At 43.6% G+C, this 22,810-nt stretch overlaps 1 protein-coding gene across 6 annotated transcripts in view; it reads left to right on the top strand.

Moving 5' to 3' along the window:
• The window catches only part of FRMD4B (FERM domain containing 4B), a 221,065-nt gene that overhangs the window by 149,829 nt on the left and 48,426 nt on the right, over positions 1-22,810 (top strand). For all 6 annotated transcript variants that reach the window (XM_032867367.1, XM_032867363.1, XM_032867364.1 and 3 more), the window contains exons 6-7: positions 3,262-3,318; positions 4,125-4,147. In XM_032867367.1, coding sequence (XP_032723258.1) covers positions 3,262-3,318; positions 4,125-4,147 — 80 coding nt within the window. The remainder of the gene's footprint in view (positions 1-3,261; positions 3,319-4,124; positions 4,148-22,810) is intronic.

Here is a 22,810-nt window from a genome sequence, read left to right as displayed (position 1 = left end):
CCCAGGACTCCGGGATCATGACCGGAGCTGAAGGCAGAGGCTTTAACCCACTGAGCCACCCAGGTGCCCCTGATTCCAGTTTTTATCAAAAGCATGCCTTTGGAAGATTCCTGGTGAGAGATTTACACTGGAGTCAGAAAATGGCGGAATGGAAAGAGCACTGGACGAGAAGCCCAGAGTCGCAGTCGAGGCTCTGGGGTTGGGTGGCACACATTATGTCCCCGATGCTCAGTGCCATCATCTGTAAAATAATAGGTCATATTTTCACTAAATTCCCTTTCAGATTGTAAAACTATCTTTTATTCTCTTCTACTTGTGAATCAAAACCTAGCATTTACCTCGTTAGCAAGATGTTTTGGTCCACTGAGCTAACAAGCCAAGGACAAAAAAAAGATGTCCGGCACAGAACCTGAACCTAGTGACCTAGGGACTGGATTCGTAAAGCAGCTAAATTAGCCATGACGGTAGAGCACCAAGACTTGGTACTGTTTCATATCACCCTTGTGCTTTCAGCCATGTCACCTGACTCTCTTCTCTGCTCCTCTTTGTTTATCCCTGACAGTCATGGAAACCTACGGAGGATCCCATTACCTCTCTCTGAGGAGATCCCTCTCTCAAGTGTTAGCTTGCCCAGTCCCTATAAGGTTACCTCTGTTGCCATGGTTATAAGTAAAAGAAATCTTCCATCCTAGGACAGACAGCAGTTTCTAAAGAACGTTTGCACTTCAGGCATGAAATTCCAGAGTTCTGTGTATGTCTTCATTGAATTTCACCATACAAAATTGCTGAGAACCGGGCAAATAGTATTATTTTTGCTTGATCCATTGTTTGGTGAGCTCCTGGCACAACTCAGGTGATCTTGGCAATCGGTATTAGAATTCAAAATATGTTGCCTTGGGTTTCCAGAACAGTGGTTAGGAGGAAGGTGAGGTAGGGGCTGAGGTATATAAAGGAATGTAAGGCTTGTCCAAACCGTGGATTCTCCTGTCTCCCTGGAACCAGGGTCCAGGAGGCCCCACCCCTCCAGCCCACCCTCACCCTCCTCCACCAGAATTGCTTTGGGGCAACTTGCACAGGTGAAAAAAAAAAAAATACAAACCCTCAGGTGAGTTGCATATTTGCCTCCCCTCTCTTCTGGAGCTGTCTGAGCCTGGTACTTTTCATGCTTCAGCTCCTTGTTTCAGCATTTTTAATATTTAATGACCCTTCTAAGGTAGAGAATTATTTGGCAGCATTCTTAAGAGTTTCTGTCCGAGGCCTTTTCATCTGCCGAACTTCCATTTACTAAATTGAAAAGCTAGTGTCTCAAATATTGTCTGGATCACTCACCTAACATTCTGATGAGGCAGAGAGGGTCATGGGGGGTCAGAAGAGCTGGCAGTCATTTTCCATGTATTTTCTGTAGCTTTCATTCTTCTAATATCGAAACAACCCTTTTTTTTCCCCCTCTTTTGTACGATTTTAAGACAAACTGGACTTTTAAGTTTGGGTGCAATTTCAAACTCAAAGTGTTCCTCTCCCTGTTACCCCCTCCCTCTTCCTGAGTTTTGTTTTTGGTTTGTTGTGCGTTGTTTGTTTGTTTGTTTGTTTGTTTTTTCCTTTGAGCCTAAGGAATTCAACCTTTGTAAAAATTTGTCTTGATCAACACGCATCTCACCTGTTGGATTAAATGCTTCAACATCTTTCCCCAGATTAGAAAACCACTGTCTCTTGCCTCAAAGACAGAGGGCAATTGATTCTTAGAATCAACCTGGCTTCTCTTTGATTTTATAATCTGTTTCTAGAGATTAGAAGCAAGCTTTGAATTCCAGGGCTCTGGGCCTGTCAGTTTTTAAAGCAAAACAAAACTTTGGAGCAGATCCGTTGCCTCAGGTTTCAGAAGGGAAACTTAGATGTCACAGGATAAAATTCATTTGTTTTCATTTTGTGATATAAGGGAAACATAGATAATTATCACAGCTGGCATTGTAACGCCCTGGGTTTTTGGTTTGTTTATTTTACTTTATGGCTTTTAGAAGAATTATTGTTACTAGTTTTGTTTTCTTTTTTGAGAACCCCCATCAAATCACTGGGAAACGTGAGAGAAAAGCATAATCCTTTCAGAAATCCCCCGTGAGCCAGCTGCTTTTGGGAACCTACCTAGTTCGCCTTTACTTTAAACTACTCCTTGTTGATGCCTTTGATATAACTATAAAAACTCCTCAGCCCGAATTCAACAGGTAGAAGGGAGAAATAAAGAATTCAGGGCAATTTCTAGGCTCATGAGTTCCATAATCTCAAAGACTCTGACTTTCAAGTACTAATTATACAACACTTAAGCAAGGTTGTATGGAATTGTTCTAGTGTGTGTTAATGCTTACACCAAAGTATTTTTACAATTTTTTTAAAATGAAGATCCCTCTCTACCATTCATTGTGGTAATATATTATATGATGTGGTAATGGTATTAACATATATGATCATATTTAACAAAATAAATGAAGGCATATGTGAATATTATTGCAGCAGTATTCCCTCCACACACACTTATGCGTCGCTACCAGGGTACTGAGAAAACAGGGTACATTCCTGTTTTCCAAAGCCCAGAATTCCTCTTTTTGGGGTGGGAAGGATCTTAAAGGACGAAAAAAATAAAATAATGGGTAAAATGATAGAGTTCATCAAACTTCAGCAAAATGGAACAGAATTTTGGTCTTCTCTAAGTATGCGATGTAGCGGATTCTTAAGGCTTTACATTTTACCTCTAAATGTATAAATATTAATTCAACAATGTGTCACTGATGCAGAAATGAATTTAAATTTTTAATAATAGTTGCACTGTGTGTATACCAAAAAAAAAAAAAGTGGTGACACAGAAAAAAAAAAATCTCAGGAACACACAGAACAAACCATCTAAGAAAATCTTCAGAGCTTAAAAATGAACCTGTAGGGATGAAATTTATGCATTGAGAAGTTGTCTGAATTTTCAGCCTCGAAGACATTTGCGTTTTTCTGGAATACTGCTCTCTAAACAAAATTCCCCACAGCTAATTAAAATGTGCGTGTACACACACACACACACACACACACACACATGCTCCGGCTTCCCCTGAACCCTGGATGCGCCCCTCCACGCCCCCCTCCCTTTCCCCTATAATGGTATGCTCTGTGTTTGATTGTAAACTGGAGGTGCCAAGCTGTGACAGCTTCCCCAACTCCACAGCCATTTGCTACAACCTAGGGCAGCCTGTGTTCAGTGATGCTTTTCTTTTCCCCCGACAGGGGCAAATCGAAGCGGACAGTGAAACCATCTTCAAGTTAGCCGCGCTTGTGTTACAGGTAAGAATCCGGCCGGCTGCCTCTTGTCTGTGCCTTTCTGTTTGTTGGTTTGTGAACTGCCCACAACTCTGAAACTTTCGCGTGGGGCCAGCGGCTGATAGATTTTTAAGCCAGCTGGTTGTTTGCCCGTGACAAACGTGAGTCGCCGTTTTCGGTTTTAGCCTAATCTGCATGAGCTATAGTGTGATATTTTATGTCCCAAAGCAAAATGAAATTTAGACTGCTCTGGGGGAAAAGACTTAGACTGTACTTCTGGAAAGGAGCTCTGGAATAGTTGAATTTGGGAAGCCGCGATTGTTACAACAGCTGTAATTTTCACTTAAATGAGGTAACTTTTGTATACATTTTCTTGAGGTCGAGTGTGAGAGCCCCTTAATGCTTAAAGACACTAGTAGCTGAGAAACAAAGCGTGTTCCTGTGCTTGTTTAAAAAGAGAAAACAAGTAGTGTGCGTTGATTCACCTATGTCCAGTTTAATAGGTCTGTGTCCAGACTAAAAAGTGTGCTGCTTGAATACACAAGCATTTATCACGTGATCTTAGAGCCCTAACAGAAGACATAATCATCTGTGCTTTTTCGGATATATTTGTCTCTTCTGTGAAGAATAAGAAGTGTCTAATGGCTACTAACGCATCCTCTCACCAATGCCACATTCTTCTCTGTGGCCCTAGAGAAAATTCCTCGTGGACACTCTTCAGAAACAAAACTCAGTCACTTTAAGAGGGAAACGTGACCGCAAGTGAAATTCATTTGCTTCATTAACATAAATACATATTGATCATCTATCTTTTTTTTTTTTTATTTCAGGAAGCCAAAGGGGATTATGCCAGGTAATGGTTCCTTTTGTGATATTACTATGCAAAATAACCCTTGGGGAACCCTAGCTGAATGCCATTACTTTAAATAACAATGGATGCAAACTCAAAAGAAAGTAGATCTCTAGGCGGGAGACTGAGATCTCTTCCCTCTTCAAATAGGGACCCATTCTTTTTGTGAATGAATCCAGCAAGGAAGCTTTCTTAGAACTTTTCAAGCCAGAGTGACAGTGAATTGTAAACAGAAGCCCTCCAAAGTTCTATTTTTCTGTTATCGGTTAGCAAGACAGAGAAATCCCTAAAGAGCTTTGGTAGCCGTGCTGACTTTTAAAAATTTATAAATAATCCTGTGTTGGAAGAGTTATAACATATGCACAAAAAGATAAACGATCAGCTGCTTAGTCAAGGGATTAATAGGGGATTTCTTTCTGCAGCTGCCCTGAAGGGGCCTCCCCCTTCAGACACTTAACCTAACAGTGGTATTGTTGCCACTGGGACACTTACTGGTTCTAACTGCCTAACTGGCCGCCTCATCAGAGTGTTTATGTTTGAATTCATGCTCTACCTGCTCCTTGCTGCCCTTTTAATGCAGTAGTTGGAGTCGGAGAAATCGACATGGTTAGAAGGTAAAGGCAAGGCCTCCAGTTAGAATCAGCCCACAGGCCAATGACCCATTGAAAGCCTCACCTCCACCATGTTAATGTTCCACTCCTGGTAAACTCTACCCGTAGATGATTTACAGATGACCTAGGACTCGTTCCCAGCCAAGGTTTTGAACAGGACGCTCCTTAACAGACCGATAACCGAATAATGCCTTCCGTGCCTGGAAACATCCAGTCAGGGCACACTCCTTCACCTCGGAAAGTCCACATCCTCTCACTTGCCCATTCAGTTTGGCAGAATGACTGAGGAGCCCACAGAACACCACGATCTGCTCACCACATCCATTAGCTTTGTTTTGTGCTGTGTTGTTTTTTAAAATTTTGTGTTTAAGTTAGGAAGTACGCTTTGAAGGAATCAAAAATCTATAAACACCTTTTTTTTTTAATTAAAAGAAAACGTTGGGATAAAAGGAGGCTAAATGAGTTTCTAGGTCCTTGACATCCAGCTGCTGTGTTCTCTGCTCTTGGCTTTCTCGGAGGAGCCCTATTTCCTAGGAAGATCAGATATGCGAGGAATGTCATCATGTTGGGGGATGAGTCTGAAGTTGATTTATAAATGAGGGTTTTGGGGCCAAAAGCTCACTCTCTGCAGTCTGTGAACTGCTAACCCTTCCTTCCCCATTTCCTCCCTGCCAGCCATGTGATGGACACTCTCTAAGCCTCATATCCTCAGCAGGAGAATGGCACCTACCCCTTAGATTAATGGGCATAGAGTGGGAGATCAAGTGTATGTAAACATTGCCCAAGGCAGTTTCTGGCACACAGCAAGCTCTCCATCACTACAGCTAATATTATCAGTTGTTCTAGTATCATCATTGCCCTCCTCAGTATCATCACCCTGTCCTGTCTCTTGGCAACCTCTGAAGAGACTGTTGGGACGAAGGTGGGTCTGAAGAAGCTGAGTAGTGTGTTAAGGGAAAAAACCGAAGAGAAAGGTTGATATCCCAGACCTTCTTTAGGGTAGATCTCTTGCCTATGACTGAAGGCTCTGAAGAGAAAGTCCTCAGGTAGTCCAGACTTTTTAGCCCTAAGACTTCAGGGTTGTTGAGCTAGTCTGGCCAAGCCCAAACCAATACTCTTTTTTAACTTTGCCTTGAGCCTGGTGGTTTCCTGAGTGATGACTAGGCTATTTAGTTGGAGCACACTTTTTGCAATTGTCTAAACCTCACTGCATAGTAGAAGGAACTTGAGCCTGGGTGGGAAGAAACTAGCAATGTGACCTCTAAGTGAGCCATTTGTCCTTTCTGGGCCTCAGCCTCCTGGTCTGTGAATTGGGATTCATGAAAATAGCAACTCAGCAGGGTGGTTTTCAGGAGAAGAATGATGTGGAATGACTTTGTAGATTACCAGTTGTTTTGCTAGCAAGCAAGAAGAAGGAGCTGTGAGCTCTTGTCATTGGGTTTATAATGAGGCAGAACTTTGATTCCTGGCTACCACCCACTCCCCTCCCTGGGATGTGATCATCTCCTCTTGTGAACAGGGAGAATATATGTTTCCTCCAGACTTCTGTTACAGAACTAATTTAAGAAAAATAAAATACTATGAGGCAACATTGTGTATGGGTTAGAGCAAAGATACTAGAACCAGACAGCCTTGCTCAGATCCCAGTTCTGCTACTTATTACCTGTATAATCTTGAGCAGGTTATTTAAACTGCCCAAGCCCTCAACTTCCTCATCTGTAGAATGGAATTTACCTTAATAGTAAACGCCCCATAGCATTGCTATGAACATTAAATGATTTAATATTTGTAAAATGCTTTGAACAGTTGCTACAGTCCCCACTTTATTATTTCATCATATTAGTGGAATGACTTACCACCTGCCTGACATTTCAAATATGAGTTGTTTTCCAGTTTTTACTGATACATAAATAATGCTGTGATGAACATCTTGGTGTACTTGGGATTTTGATGATGTGGGATTAAGCAGAGGAAAGTTCCTTAAGGAGGCAAAATTACAAAGTACTGAAGTGAAGTTTCCATATTCTTGATACCACTACATGAAAATTCTACAAAGTTCATAGCTTCATCCAGTAGCGCCCACCAAATGCCTAAAATGTGTCAGCCTCAGTGGAGGTACTGAGGAAGCCGAGAAACCTAGGCTAGGGCATTTCCTTCCAGGGAACTTGGCTTTCTATCTAGAATTACCTCAGTGGCTGTTCTGAATCCCACTTTTCTGTTGGCTTACACGCTGGTGGCTGCAGCCATTGGCTTTTAAAACTTCTTTGAGTTGACTCTCTGGGGTTTAAACCTCAAAAAATGTCCCTGAATACCTTCTAAGACCAGGGCAACCTGGCTTTCTCAATTAAAACAATGATTAAGACCTACTTCCTAAGGCTGCTCTGGTCCACCCACTCCTTGGAAATATCTCCCTGTTTCTCAAATGTAGCATTTCTAAAGCTGAAGCCAGCAGCACCCCAGCCCCCAGAGCTTCCCTGACTCTCCTTGTATGACATCACCTTTTTCTCTTGGATCACCTCCGAGGTTTCCCCTTCTCTCTCCCACCCATCTTCTCTGTCAGTCAGCTCCTTTCTTTCCTTCTCTTTATTTTTTTTTAAAGATTTTATTTATTTATTTATTTATTTATTTGACAGAGGGAGATCACAAGCAGGCAGAGAGGCAGGCAGAGAGAGAGGGGGGAAACAGACTCCCCGCTGAGCAGAGAGCCTGATGTGGGGCTTGATCCTAGGACCCTGACAACATGAGATCATGAAACCATGAGACCATGACCTGAGCCGAAGGCAGAGGCTCAACCCTCTTAGCCACCCAGGTGCCCCTTTCCTTCTCTTTAGCAGACTTGCTGTCTCAGCCCTCATTCCCCTCCACACACCCCCACCAAGTGCTATGTGTGTATAGTTTGTGGGAGTGCTTTCAATGACATTATTTTCAAAATCCATGCATGATTCCATTCAGTCCCCACCACAAATGTTATCACTGCCATTGAACAAATTAACAGATGGAAAATCAGGCCCAAAGAAACAATGCCACACAGTCAGTGAGCTTCCAGATCTTTTCTGGTGCCATCCCTCACAGCGACCTCCACAGAACCCCAGTTATCTTCCCAAGACATTAAATGTGATGGGTTTTGTTCCAGGTTCTCGTTGCACAGACCCACCATTTCCAACACCCTAACCTGGCATCAAGGCTCTACGTAATCTGTATTGTGTATTTTTATTTCCCATACTCTGCTGTTTATACTCCTTAATATCTGTTCATGCCTCTCTAATCTGTTCTCCAGGAACTCAGTAGTATTTTCCCTTCATGGCTCTGATCGAACTCTTCTTCCCGGAATGCCTCGAAAAATAGCAGTCCCCCCCCCTCCTTACTTAGCTTCCTGCCCTGTTTCCTTACGAGTATTTTAAGTGAACATTATCATAACCAGTAGGAAACCTTGCTCTCTAGAAGTTAATTAAAATAGTAGAGTGAGGACTTTCATTCCCTTTAAATAGTTCACAGTCTGAACTTCCAAGTCAGCCTTTAAGCTGCAAAGATAACAAGCTGCTTGGGTTACACAACACAGACAACGCAGAGAATTCCTGAAAGCTGACACAGTGAGGAAGGAAGGCTTTATCCCTGAGCTAGCTCCAAAGGAGTTTGTAAAAGCAGGGCTGGGTTGGGTTTTATTTCTCTTTTTTTTTTTAAAGATTTTCTTAAGATCCTGAAAGTTACCGAATAACCACGTGATTAGGACACTTCTGCTTACACAAAAAAGTGAGTGACGACAATTTACAATTCAGTGCTGGGTCAGAATGAGCATATATTGTCACCCAGCTTCAAATGGGAAGGAATAATTCACAACTTACAGCTGTGCTACAAAATACAGCTTATTTCCCATGGGAAAGGACCTGGTGTGGCTGCCCTTAGAGTAGTTAATGAAGGGAGGGGGGAAAGAAAAGCAAAGACTTTAAAGAACTTTCCCGCCTCCATCCTCCCTCTCTAGAGCCCTTGAAACTCTAAAATGCCCTTCCATTTCCAGAGCCTATAAAATCAGTTACATTAATAAAAATAGCAGCTCCCATGGGCTTGGTGCTATGCAGGGTCCTTACACCAATGGAGAGGCAGTAGTGATGACAGGAGCTTTTAGAATTTAACCGGGTTAAATCCAGATTTTTTAAAAAAGATTTTATGTATTTATTTGACAGAGAGAGATCACAAGTAGGCAGAGAGGCTGGCAGAGAGAGAGAGGAGGAAGCTGGCTCCCCGCCTAGTAGAGAGCCCGACGTGGGATTCGATCCCAGGACCCTGAGATCATGACCTGAGCAGAAGGCAGAGGCTTAACCCACTGAGCCACCCAGGTGCCCCTAAATCCAGATTTTAGAATTTAGAATTTAACTTGGGTTCAAATCCAGGCCCAGATTCTTGCTGCTTAACTCTGGCTAACTAACATCTCTGGAACCCTGTTTCTGGGTCTCAGCAACTATTACATGGCATTGTTTCATGGTTCCTAAAATGCACCACCTTCACATCAACCCTGTGATGATAGGCGCTGTTAGTATCCCCGTTTTACCGATAGGGAAACTGAGTTGCAGTGTGAGCAAGCGGCGTACTAAGTCGCAAGGCTAGAGAGTGGCAGAATTAGGGCTCCAAGCCTCATGCTCTTTACCGCTATGAGTCTCCTGTTTCGTATTCCAGCACAAATCCTTGCCAGCAGAATAAAGAAGACTGACTGGACAGAAGTTAAACCTTTCTGTCCCATTTCAAGCAAGGGCTTTAATATATCAGCCAAAGGCTTTTGTGAAAAAAAGCTTGAGAAGTGGCTTTTATCTCTCCCTGTGAAATGATTATTTTAAGGTTTGAACTAAAGATAGAAACAAATTCTTTAGCATATCAGTTCAGTGCATCAATATTTATTTTTCATGATGTAAATACATTTAATGATGTAAATACATCTAAGTGTTAGGTGGTTTTACGTGTTTTACAGACATTAATTCATTAATCATCATCTTCACCCTATGAACTTGGTATAATGTCCCTGCGCTACAAGCGAGCTTAAGATACTTTGTGTGGCATTATATTGAAATTACCCTATTATGGCTTAACGCTTCCCAATGACTTGGTCAAATATCAAGAGTTACGTTGAATAAACAAACAAGCTAACAACACAGGGGGAACCGTGGACAATGGAGTGTGGGGAAATACCTGGTTAAGAGTTAAACAAAATTGAAGTTCTCTTTGTTAAGTTTCGGATCTGCTCTTGTACATAGCGAATCTCCTGGAAGACATGTCAGCAGTATTTCCTGTGCTGGTTTTTCCCGGCTGTGTGAGCCTCTTGCCTGACAATGTCCTCTGGAATTCACTTTGTGAAGTGTGGGTTTATTCATTTGCTGAACACTCAGTATTAAAATGCCTTTAAGGGGTGCCTGGGTGGCTCAGTGGGTTAAGCCTCTGCCTTCTGCTCAGGTCATGGTCTTAGGGTCCTGGGATGGAGCCTCGCATCGGGCTCTCTGCTCAGCAGGGAGCCTGCTTCCTCCCCTCTCTCTGCCTGCCTCTCTGCCTACTTGTGATCTCTCTCTCTGTGTCAAATAAATAAATAAAATCTTTAAAAATAAAATAAATTGCCTTTAAAGGATAGGCAGTTTGGGGGTGTCTGGGTGGCTCAGTCATTAAGCCTCTGCCTTCAGCTCGGGTCATGATCACAGGGTCCTGGGATCGAGCACCATGTTGGGCTCCCTGCTTGGTGGGAAGCCTGCTTCTCCCTCTCCCACTTCCCTGCTTGTGTTCCCTCTCTCACTGTCAAATAAATAAAATCTTAAAAAAAAAATGGGGTGCCTGGGTGGCTCAGTCAGTTAAGCATCTGCCTTCAGCTCAGTTCATGATCTCAGGGTCCTGGGATTGAGCACCACATTGGGCTCCCTGCTCAGTAGGAAGCCTGCTTCTCCCTCTTCCTCTGCCTACTGCTCCCCTTGCTTGTGCACACACACACTCTCTCTCTATCAAATAAATAAATAAAATCTTTTAAAAAATAAATAAAAGATAGGCAGTTTGGAAAAATCTGTTCTTTGTACTCCCTGTCAGATTCATTACTCCCCTAGATTTTAATTCCATTACCTTGTAGGCAGGGTGAACATTCATCAAGCTCTGAACTCTGAAGAGCTCTAAATTTGGAAAAAAATCATCCATCCCATACGATGGGCACTTTTTCATCTGTTCTGAACAGAGTGTTAGAGCTGGCTGGTATCATGCATTTGAACCCTGATTTTATAGCTGATGAACTAAGGAGTGACATATCCATGACAGTTCAGGTAGACAAGACCAGACCTGCAGTCTGGGCGCCCCACCCATCTCAGATTCATCACTGTAACTTGTACCTGGGTAAGCAGGCCTGTGTGGATCCCGGCTGTCCATGCTGGAAGGCAGTGAAGGACAGCAGGCAGTGGACACTACCCCGGTAAGTGGTGTTATCAGCGCAGTGGCCCCAAGTCTAATATTAGTCACTTGAGGAGATAGTTTAAGAGTGAGAAAGCAGGAAGTAAACTCTGGATCATTAGTGCCCTTGGATGCCTTGCCTTTTTCTCATCGTTCAACTCTGTTCCTTTGCACAGATTAAATATCTAGAGCGTGCAAGGCGCTAGACCCAGCAAGACCTATGACAAAGGCAGACTGTGTTTCCAGTCTCCTTTGTTGGAGATGCCAGGGGAAAGCGTGGACTCTGGATTCAGACAGGCAGGCAGGAGTTTGAGACAGTCTCCTGGTGGCATGACCTTCAGCCTGTTTTAAGACATCTGAGTCAAAGGTCCCTTTTCTTTAAGAGGTTTGTTTTAAGGTTACATTAGCATCACCCCTAACCTTAACCCTTTTAGGGTGTCTGGTACGGAGTGGAGATGTCAGAGTACATGGGAGTCAGCTTGCACTTTCCACTAAGTCCTATCTGTTGTGAGATATGGTTTTCGTTGCCTCTTTTTTTTTTTTTTTTTTTTTCTTACCATCTTAGCAATGATTAAGCATGCCGTTGCGTAGTGGTCAACACATTCACGTTGTGCAACCGTCACCACCATCCACCAGCAAAACTTCTCATCTTGCAAAGCTGCAACTCCGTACCCCTTAAACACTCTCACGTCTCCACCCCTCCCCCAGTCTCTGGTAACCACCACTTCGCTTTCAGTCTTTGTGAATTTGTCTATTCTGGGCACCTCATGTAAGTGAAATCACGCGATATTTGTCTTTTTGTGACTGGCGTATTTTATGTAGTGTAATGTCCTTGGGGTTCATCTATGTTGTACCATGCATCAGAATTTCTTTTATTTCAAGGCAGAATAATATTCCTGTGTATGTATAGACTACATTTGGTATATCTGCTCATCCGTGGATGGATACTTAGGTTACTTATACTTTTTGGTTCTTATGAACAATGCTGCTATGAATATGGGTATGCAATATCTCTTTGAGTCCCTGATTTCATTTATTCTGGGAAGAGAGATGCATTTTCTAAAAAGATTCCCTGGCTTCTAGATGCTTAATTTTATTCCACCATTCATTGGGATAAGGTGGGATGAGGGCACAGTAAGACAGACCTCAGATTCTTGTTCTAAATCGTCAGATCTTACCTGTCAAGATCAATGTTTAGAGTCTAATATTTGTATTGAAAATAGTGTTGCAGATTAATTTTTATTGATGGGGAAAAATGATTACAATAAAGTGGAAAAAGCAAAAGTATGTATATTCTCCACTTAAAAAATGTGTATCAGTATATTCAAACACACGAAATATGCATAAAACTGATAAGTTATAGCATAGTGCATTGTCTTTTGAATTTTTTGTTCACACAACACATTCATTTCTAACATATATATAGATGTATATATTTTTTGTTTATTTATTTGTAATAGTTATGCACACATAGAACCATACAGCGTCCTGTTCAGAAAAAAATATTTATAGGGCGCCTGGGTGGCTCAGTTGGTTCAGCATCTGACTTGATTTCGGCTCAGTCGCCATCTCAGGGTCATGGGATCGAGCCCCCAGTCTCGCTCCTGGCTCAGCACAGAATCTGCTTGAGATTCTCTCCCTCCCTTTGCCCCTCTCCCCACTCACACATGCAAGTGCATACTTGCACTCTTTCTCTCAAGTAAATAAATGAATAAAATCTTTTTTAAAAATGAATAAAATATTTTACAAAAGAATAACATGTGGGAAGGATGGGGCGCCTGGGTGGCTCAGAGGGTTAAGCTTCTGCCTTCAGCTCAGATCATGATCCCAGGGTCCTGGGATCGAGCCCCGCATCGGGCTTTCTGCCCAGCGGGGAGCCTGCTTCCCCCTCTCTCTCTGCCTGCCTCTCTGCCTACTTATTGTCTCTGTGTTAAATAAATAAACATCTTAAAAAAAAAATGGAAAGGAATGAGACAGAGTAACCTATTCAAAGAAATGGATACAGATAAATATTAACGGAGGTTCTGATATTTTCTTTCCGTTTGCCCCCATACCTTTCCAACAAAGAGACCATAAGCCAGTGGGTTCTGAAGTTCAACTGAGCTGAGTTTAGTTGCAGATTCTACTTCTCAAGGGTGAACAACCTTAGCTAAGTTACTGAACCTCTCTAAAGCCCAGGTTCTTATCTGAATAGGGATAATTACAGTTCTTTTGAAACCTTTTTCTGAGATATGATTGACATGTAAAATTAGTTTCCGATGCAGCCGTCAACATAATGATAAGTTAATTGTATATACTGAACAGTGATCACCACAATAAGTCTAGTTAACCCCCATCACTGTAGGTAGTTATGAACTTTTTTCTCTCTTGCGATGAAGACATTTAAGATCTCTCTTTGCAACTTTCCAATATGCAGTACAGTCTTACAGCACTTGGCGTGCTGCCTAGTTTAAGATAGGGGCAGAAAAAAATTAAGCTATTATTATGGTTGGCATGACTTACAATTGTCTCAGGATGGTGGGCGGAGAAATGTTTACAGTTTTCCTTCTTCACATGTCACTGTGTTTTTGTTTATCAACACCAAAAACACCATGCTTTTGTCAGAATTTTTTTTTAGAGGTTTATTTTGTATTTTTGAAAACAAACTCCAAGCTTAACACAGTGACTTAACACATCTCCCGCCCTGCATCCTCATTCAAAATGAATGTACGACTTGTGGAATAGTACCCACTCTGCCTAACGGAAACTTCCCAAACCGAGGCTTAAAGCTTTTCCCTGCAACCCATGACAGGGAGCAGGGGGCCCATGACTCCCCACAGCACGTGGGAGGGCCTGGCTAGGACCTGCTGGCACCCAAAACCTGTGTGTCTTTGTCAACAGGCTCATTCAGTGTTGTGTACGGGCGCCCAAGGCTGGGCAGGCAGAAAGGAAGCAGTTAAGACAATGGACACCTACAGGGAAAGAGCTGTTGGCAGGGCGGACTTCGTGGGTGCGTGACCGCTGCAGTCATACGGGAGGGCCCCACGCTTGGTTGGTGCTTTTTGGTCACCATTTTGAAATTGTTCTGAGCTTTTGACAAGGGACTCCACATTTTCATTTGTCAGTGGGCCTTGAAAATTGTGTGGCTGGTTCTGACTGTTGAAAATTGTAAGGCATGGAGAAGGCCTGGATGTTGAATGGATTCTTAAAAGAAGGAGTTCTCTCATAGGTGTCTAAGTAGGTGCTCCACTGAGAAGACTGAAACTATACAGAATTCCACAAGCCAGCTTTTTTGTATATATCTGGAACATCTTAGACCTTTGTAATTCCATTTTGCATGATCTCCCAAGTCTGAGGGACGAAGAGTAACGTAACAGCTACCTCGTAGGGCTCCGTGAAAATGTACAAAAATAATGCCCTAAAGGGGTTAGACTAGTGCCTGGCACCTGGAGCACTCATTTCTGAAAGCTTCCCAGATATTCACTACCTTATTCCTTGTATCAATTCCAAGAGCTAGGTATGATTATTCTCATTTTACAGCTGGGGAAACTAAGGCCCAGAGAAGTGGAGTGACTTCCCTAAATCACACAGCTGGTAAGATGTAGAGCTGGGATTTGAACGCAGGCCCTCTGACGGCAGAGCTCATGCTCTCCACCATTGTGCACGCCACTTTTACCATTTTCTGCCAGGTGCCGGGCCCCCTTACGTTCTTTCTATCACTTTGTCCTCAAACTGGGATGCTCATTCTACAGATGCAGGGACTGATGCTGGCTACCAAGGTCCCTTATCTTCCACAAACAGAATTTGGATCTGAAACCTCCTTCTCCAAATTTCCGCTTTGCCCTTCCTTTGGATGACTCCTCAAACGTGAAGCCAAAGGATGTTTAATGGTATCTGCTGGACGGGGCTGATAATGATATGCAGTCAGACCCTGGGGAGCTCCTGGACCCACAGGCCAGATGACTGCATGGCGTGTTTCTGGTGACCACAATGTCACGTCCTCTGCAGAGCTCAGGCCCTGGCGTCATGCTGGGTTCCCAGCCCAGCTCCACCCTGAGGGGCTGTGTGGGCTTCTACAAGTCTCACCTCTTTACTGCTCAGTTTTCCCACCTGTAAAGTGGGGGTGGTAATCCTATTTGTGGAAGAGGATTCTGGGGGGGAGGGATTGTGTTTACATGCTCAGTTGAGTGCCTCATACATTGTTAGTATTTCGAACTGTAAAAGCTGTTTTGCTCCAGCTTTCAGAAAAGAAAGTATTGCCTGTGTTTGAAGAGAAACAAATGCTTTTATTTCTTTTCGTAGTTTTTAGCTGTTCACAGGGCTCATTCTCAGACTCTTACCGTGTTTGGACTTTGTTTTTAATTTTTTTCAAAATGCCAGCATAGTCTTGTTTGGACTTTAAAATGAGAAAAGGGGCTTCATCACCATTTTACAGAAAAGGCAGGCCTGGTTCCACCTGTTAAGAGCGAGCGCAGAATCAGGCTAGGAATCCTGGCCTCTGCATTTCTCGGCTTCTAAGTTTTTTGCATTTCAGAACACTTTGCTTTTCACACCTTAAAGACTTGATGCAAGTAAACAAAAATAAAGGCCCCAAGTTCCACCTGAATAGACCCTAGACAGCGACCACCTCACAGTGAGGATCAGTCTTGTGCCAGGAGCGAACGGGGCCACCGTGCCATCGCCGATGCTTGGTACAAAAGTGAAACTCAGCCTCGAGTGGGCTTTTCAGATAGCGGCTGGCTAAAACATCTGCATATTTGGTGTTCAGTAGGAATAGAAAGTGGCGTGACATGAACTTCTCTCCCAGAGTACAAGCCACTCAGGGTCTACCTAAGCTAAGAGATGGCATTTTAAAGGATGATCTCTGCATTCCTTCTGATACACATTTCAGCGCCCTTTGGTGTGGTTGAAGAAGCACTGAGTGCACAACAGAACACATGTTCAGTCTTATTATCTGTGTTCAAATGGCTGTTGCGGACAATATAGTTTTGTTTTTTTTTTAAATAGAACTTCATTTATTTTTAAAGATTTTATTTATTTATTTATTTATTTATTTGAGAGAGGGAGATCACAAGCAGGCAGAGAAGCAGGCAGAGAGAGAGGAGGAAGCAGGCTCCCTGCTGAGCAGAGTGTGGGGCTCGATCCCAGGACGCTGGGATCATGACCTGAGCCCTGAGCGGAAGGAAGGCAGAGGCTTTAGCCCACTGAGCCACCCAGGCATGTGTGATCAGGAAGACCACACCAAGTCATACATGCAGGAAGAAGGGATAAAGCTTTGGGCCTTCAAGCTGACCATACGTAATTTTCGGTTGTCTTGTAGGCAGTGTCCCAGGAGAGGAACAGATTTCTTTGACTTCACATTCTTTTATAGGAAGATAAGGTCTATATTACTCTTCTTCCATGTGCCCTTTATTTCTAACTCAAGGGTTGTATGACAGATCATTTTTTTTTAATTATAGTAGAATATACATAACATAACATTTATCATCTTAACCGTTTTTTAAGTGTGTGATTCAGAAGTGGTCAGGATATTCTCATTGTTACACAACCGATCTCCAGAAGTCTTCATTTTGCAAAACTGAAATGCTATGCCCATTAACCATTCTCTCCCTCACCCCCACCCCAGCTCCCAGCAACCACCATTCTACTTTCTGTCCCTATGGATTCGTAAAATATTCTTTATTTCACTAGGTTTATGGAATCTCATGTTAATCTGCTTCTCCGCCTGTCATTCTTAGGAATTTTCCTTCCTCTGCAAGAGTTGAAGTTTCCAAGTAGACACGGTTAGAATCCTCTGCAAGCTGGCTAATGTTGAGAAAAACCTCTCATCGCATTTTCATTATTATTAGAAATTCTTTAGACTAAAAAAAAAAAAAATAGTGTGACAGTTGATCATTATCAGGCATGCAGATGGACAGAGTAATTTGTCCTCTGTTACAGGTTAGGCCCCAGACGAAAACAATGGCAAAAGAATTCAAGCTGAGAGGACACTGTATTTCCCACCAAGAACACAAACAGATTCCTTGCTTCTTTGGTACAGTGCTGAGATAAGGAGGGCCCGACACAAATTCCATGGACTGGTCATGGTGGTGGAAGAACAAGATTCAAGGCTGAACTTGAACGAGTTACAGCGGATTCTGTTGAACCAATCCTAAACCTGCTTGCAACTTGGGACTTGGCAGGGTGTTTCCAGAGTTCTTTCCCTGAGTCATTTATTACCAGCCTGGAGGGTTGGCAGGCACCTTTAGCAAATAAAAATACAGGATGCCTGCTTAAATTTGAATTTCAGATAGAAAATAAATACTTTTTAAATTCCTGTACTTAACATACAGTGTTATATTAGTTTCAGGTGCACAATATAATGATTCAACAATGAATAATTTTTTTTTTCACTATAAGTGTGTCCTAAGTATTTAATCTGGCCACTCTAACTTAGACCACCCCCTGGGAATTCTTCTTCTTCTTCTTTTTAAGACTTTATTTATTTATTTGACAGAGAGAGATCACAAGTAGGCAGAGAGAGGGAGGAAGCAGGCTCCCTGCTGAGCAGAGAGCCTGATTTTTGGGGGGGGGGGGTCCATCCCAGGACCCTGAGATCATGACCTGAGCTGAGGGCAGAGGCTTAACCCACTGAACCACCCAGGCGCCCCTGGGAATTCTTGATTACCATCCCCATCTGTAGCTTGTTCTGAGAGTAGGGGTGTAAAGGGTTTGGAAAGCTTTTTGGTTTCACATGCTGCTGTCAGAAAGGAAAGAACACATTTATTGAACATAGGCAGGTGTCTTCACAGTATCCTATTGCCGTCTTCCCAAGAACCTTGTAAGACAGGTAGGTCACTAGCCCTATTTTATAATGAGAAAGCTGAGGTTCACAAGTTAGTTTACCTAAGGCCACAAAAATCCTACCAACCCAGAAACTTGGGACTGACTTCAGTTCTCCGTGCAAACCTTATTACTACACACCCCAGGTCTAGAGCCAGCTGGTTGGTTGGTCTATTGACTTGTTTCTAAGTGGAAGCTTTGCAGTAGCCCACATCCAGGTCCCGGCTGCCCATGGGCAAGCTCTGGCAGACACAGGGCTAGCTAGGTGACTCTTCTAAACCTCAGTCCCCTCATCTGTAAATTGGAAATAGTGCCTACGTCTAGGTTCACTCTGAGGATTGAAAGAGTTCCTATAAGCAAAATGCCCAGCACGTGTCTGCCACTCAGCACACATCCAGGACAGCCCCCTTTAAAGCCAGTTTCTTTCATTGTCCTGCTAAGGAGCTGAGTGGTCTGAGGGAGCTGGAGATCACAGGCAGCCTGGAAATGCATGTTCACACCTTGAACCCCAGTGAAAGAGCTTCATTCTCTCAAGATGTGCGGAGGGGAGGCACCCCTTTCCTGGAAGCAGTGGGGGCTCTGGAGCTTCCCCAGAGGCCTGGAGGACGGCTTACGTAATCCTTCCAGGGATTTGGCTGGAGGTGTGATTGAGAAACGTTTAAATGGGGCGGGGAGGAAACTCTAAGAATGGAAAGACCTTGTGACTTGGGAGGGGAGTGCTGGAGGTCTGGCTTTGCCGGCCCCTCCCTGCTTCCACTCCCGCCTTCCAATTCCCTCCCCTTCCAATTCCCTCCGGCTCCTCCTCTCCCCATCTGCGGCTCCGACCTGAAGAGTGGGGAACGAGCCAACCAGCTGCTGTTGTTGTAGACCTAAAGCCACCTCACAGCAGAACCCCTTTGCTTTGGTAAGTCTTCAAAGCTCGGTGGCAGGCGGCTTTCCCCTCCCGGGACTGAGGGTTTGAACCAAAGGAATTCAGCTCTCCCAACCGGCTAGCTGCTCTTCCTTCAGTCTGGAGGAGTGGAAGGCAAAGGGGGTACTTCATTTTAGCTACCAGGAAATTACCTTGGCTCTGTAAGCACTTTTTCTGGACTAATTATTCGCCATTATCAGTAGTGGCATTGGACACCAAGTGAATGGGAGCCCCAGCGTTCTGCCTTTGCATACAATTGACAATGAAAGTGACAGCATGTGTCCTACTTCCTCCCCACTCCTCCCAGGACTTGGGCTCCTGCAACAGAGATAACTCATCAGGAGTGGAGAGCTTACTATGAAATATTGAGTCAGTATTTTAAAAATGGGGCATGACGGATACTTTGTGTGGTTTAAGGAGCCTTAGGGGGATGTCGGGCTTCTCACCTGAAGTGAGGATCCAGGTGGGTTTGGATGCCCTGTTTTAAACTTCTGCTGAAAATGGCTGGGGTCTGATTTTGTAGCTCTTTAAAAAAACCTTTTTAATAAAGTTTGATATCTTTGCTTTTTAGGGGATAGCTGTGGACTGTAGTTGTTTTGGTTTGGTTCAAGAAGCACTGAGTGGTAACACATTCAGTATTATCTGTGTTCAGATCTCTTATGTGATTTAATTCAGTTTTTGGCTCATCCAGATTAATCTAGTTTTAAAAAGCTATCTGTCCTAAAAAAAAAAAAAAAAAAAAAAAAAGCTACCTGTCCTCCCCCAAGAAACTATCCCTGGCCTAGAACCGGTCAGTGGCCAACATATTTATAAATTCTGGAGCCCCAAGTTAAGCTGATGAGTCCCCCCTTTCTTCCCTAGCGACCCCTTCCCCCTCTTGTCAGAATCTGGAGGAATTGGCAAATTGGGTCAAGCACAGGTTTGGAGTCCCATCTGCTACCTTCTTACTGTGGGAGTTTAAATTAATCGCTCTAAAATTTCAGTTTTCACAGAAATGAGGGAGCTGGTTATAATAGCATAATACATATAGAGAGAGGCTTTCTCTCAAACTCTGCCCCCTAATAATGCCCAGTGAGGGTGAGAAATTCAAAGCAATTCTTTTGGGGGACTCAATGACGTGCTCACTTGGCATCACTGCTGGGTCAGACCCCTCGAGTCTCCTGAAACTCAGCCTGTCCTCAGCCTCCGGGACCTTCTTTTCTATTTTAAATGGTTGATTACTGTCGCTTTTTTGAAAATCTCCTTGTGTTTTATGATGTGTATATTCTATTATTCTGTGGCAGGGCTTCTCAAGTCATTTGTGAGACAGATTGCTGGGTCCCCCTTTGAGTCCTTCTGATGCAGTAGGTCTGGGGTAGGCCCCAGGAATTTGCATTTTTAACAGGTTCTGAGATAAAACTGATTCTGCTGGTCAGGGGACTGTGATGTGATAACTCTACACTTGTCACCTTTAATATCCCCTTGCTTAGGAATTAGTAGAAAGAAATTTACTGTTACAACAACTAGTTATTAAGTCAAGGAGCTAATTTATAAACTAGACTTGTCATGGAAAGCCAAGTTCCCAGAGAATTGAGAGAAATGTGATTTGTTAAAAATTCAGACAGGGTGATTTGAAAGCAGTCTGGCCAGCCAAAAACCGCTCTAAGTAAACTGGTAACATACCTTAAACTGCTAATCACTGAGTGTTGATCAGTCCGGTAGCTTGGTCAAAGAAATCCGTGTTTATACACAGTAACCAGGATCCTTTCAATACTGACATGGTTAAGCAAACTGTCATCCTTAAACACTGGATCCAGTTCGCACGTTTTAGAGGTGACTTGGCACCCGCTACACCATTTAACAAGACATGAAATGCACTTTCTGTAGCTGGTATGATCATTGCCATGTCCCACTCCTCCGGTGAAGTGCACCGGTCTCTAGCAAGCTTAGATAAGGAAGGGGCTTATCACCAGGGTCTTCACAGGTCAATGACAGGAGACCGGCAAATGTTTCTAATTAGCGCAGTTCCTAATGACTGCACATCTTTAGTTTGCATGGAGCCCAGCATTAGATAGAGCTCCCTTCTGTGACAACTTTCCCAAGTCCCCAGATGTCCCTTTTCATACCCTCTTATTTCATTTCTTTTCTCTCCCCTTTACTTAATTTCTGATGATACTGAGGCTATGGTAGACTTTATCTTGAGTGTTCAAACAGTCATTAACACTAGCATTTTTACATTTGCATATACAATTTTAAGCAATATATTGTATGTACCCATAAGTATTTATTTATTTATTTGTTTAATTCATTTTTAACGTAATTTCTATGCCCAGTATAGGGCTTGAACTCATGGCCCCAAGATCAAGAGTCACATGCTCTGCCAACTAAACCAGCCAGACGCCCCTGCATATACATTTTTATGAAATGGATTTTGAGGGTGTTTTTTTTTTTAGATTTTACTTATTTATTTGACACAAGTAAGCAAAGAGGCAGGTAGGTGGGGGGAAGCAGGCTCCCTGCTGAGCAGAGAACCCGATGTGGGGCTTGATCCCAGGACCCTGAGATCATGAGCTGAGCCGAAGGCAGAGGCTTAACCCACTGAGCCAGGCAGGTGCCCCTGGATTTTGAGTTTTATATGGGTAAAAAGACTCCAGTCTTAAGTTACTTTTTAAAGAGCTTAGTTTATTTCTTTGTGTAATAAAGTTGCTACAAACATTTCCACTGGGTCATTATATTCAATATGCGCTTTTTAGGCACTTTTGTTTTGGGTTCAGGTAAGAAAAACTGTAGCCTCAAAAAGAAAAGGGAAGTTTGGGGGGTTGGCTTTTTTTTTTTTTTTTTACTTTTTTTCAAAGCGTCCTAGAAACCTAGGGATGCCCCCACACCAGGCACACGCAGCTTCCATCTTCAAGGGAGCTCAGTGACTTTTCTGCTCTGGGAAGCACGGGTAGCCACCGTTTGCTAATTGCCTGCACTCCAGCGTCAGAACGGCAGGTGGCTGGTCGTCGCTGTGAGCATGTTCCTAGTTAGCCGCAACAGGTGCACACGTTTGCCGGGGGTGCCTGTTTCCATACAAGTTCTCCCGCACACACAAAGGGTAGCCTCATTTTTGCCAACCATGTGGCTTTCTCAAAAAGGAGTGAGGTTGGCACATTCCTTCGGGGCTTTTGAGGTCAGCAAAGAAAAACAGCAGCCCAAGAAAGGGGGCTTGAGAATGCCAAAGGGAATCATCGCCTGAGGCATAGTTGCAGCAGCGAAATGATGGGTCATGGGCTGCCTCCTTCTAGAAGACCAGCGTAGGACTAGAAGGACTAGACCTCCTTCTAGAAGGTCAGCGTAGGACTCTGGAATACCTAATGGAGGCGTTCTGCCTAGATCAGACGCTGCATGAGCACATTCTTCAGTGTGACAACAAATTCCTGCTGAGACGATGAAGACAAGGAATTCCTGGTTTAGTTACTGAGAAGTAACCAGTCTTGGAGATTTATGGGTTTTCTCTCTGGCCAGGACCTGGGGAAATCAGTCCATCTTGGCAATTCTGGTCAAGTGCATCTTTCAAGTAACACTTCCATTGCCATTAAGGTCAAGAACGCCCAGTCAGGGTGAGTGCATTTAGTGCCGGGGGAAAAGCAGAGACATCGCCATCCAGGGCTGCTCTCCTCCCAGCTGCTTTGGGGCCCTCCCTCTGGATTCTGAGGTTGATCCCAATTCATATAAACCAAGCCTCCTGCCCTGTGCTCTCCGCAGAAGCTCAGTCAACCCGCCTGGCCTCCCACTCCCCGGCACATTCCCCCGGGTTGGGTTCTTTCGAGGGCGAACCAGTCAGCACTCAGCTACTGCCAGTCCACTCAGACGTGAAATCCCTCTTGGTCCCAAACACTGGAAGTGATCGGGATTAACCTTAGAATAACGCGCCCGTGTTTCTAACACCCCGATAGGTTGACTTTTTGGTTCGTCAGT

This window comes from Lontra canadensis, unplaced genomic scaffold, assembly GCF_010015895.1.
Source record: "Lontra canadensis isolate GAN:19392208 unplaced genomic scaffold, GSC_riverotter_1.0 scaffold34, whole genome shotgun sequence".
Classification (NCBI taxonomy): domain Eukaryota; kingdom Metazoa; phylum Chordata; class Mammalia; order Carnivora; family Mustelidae; genus Lontra; species Lontra canadensis.
The sequence above is the reverse complement of the archived record's forward strand: the minus strand, read 5'-3'. Positions and strand labels throughout refer to the sequence as shown.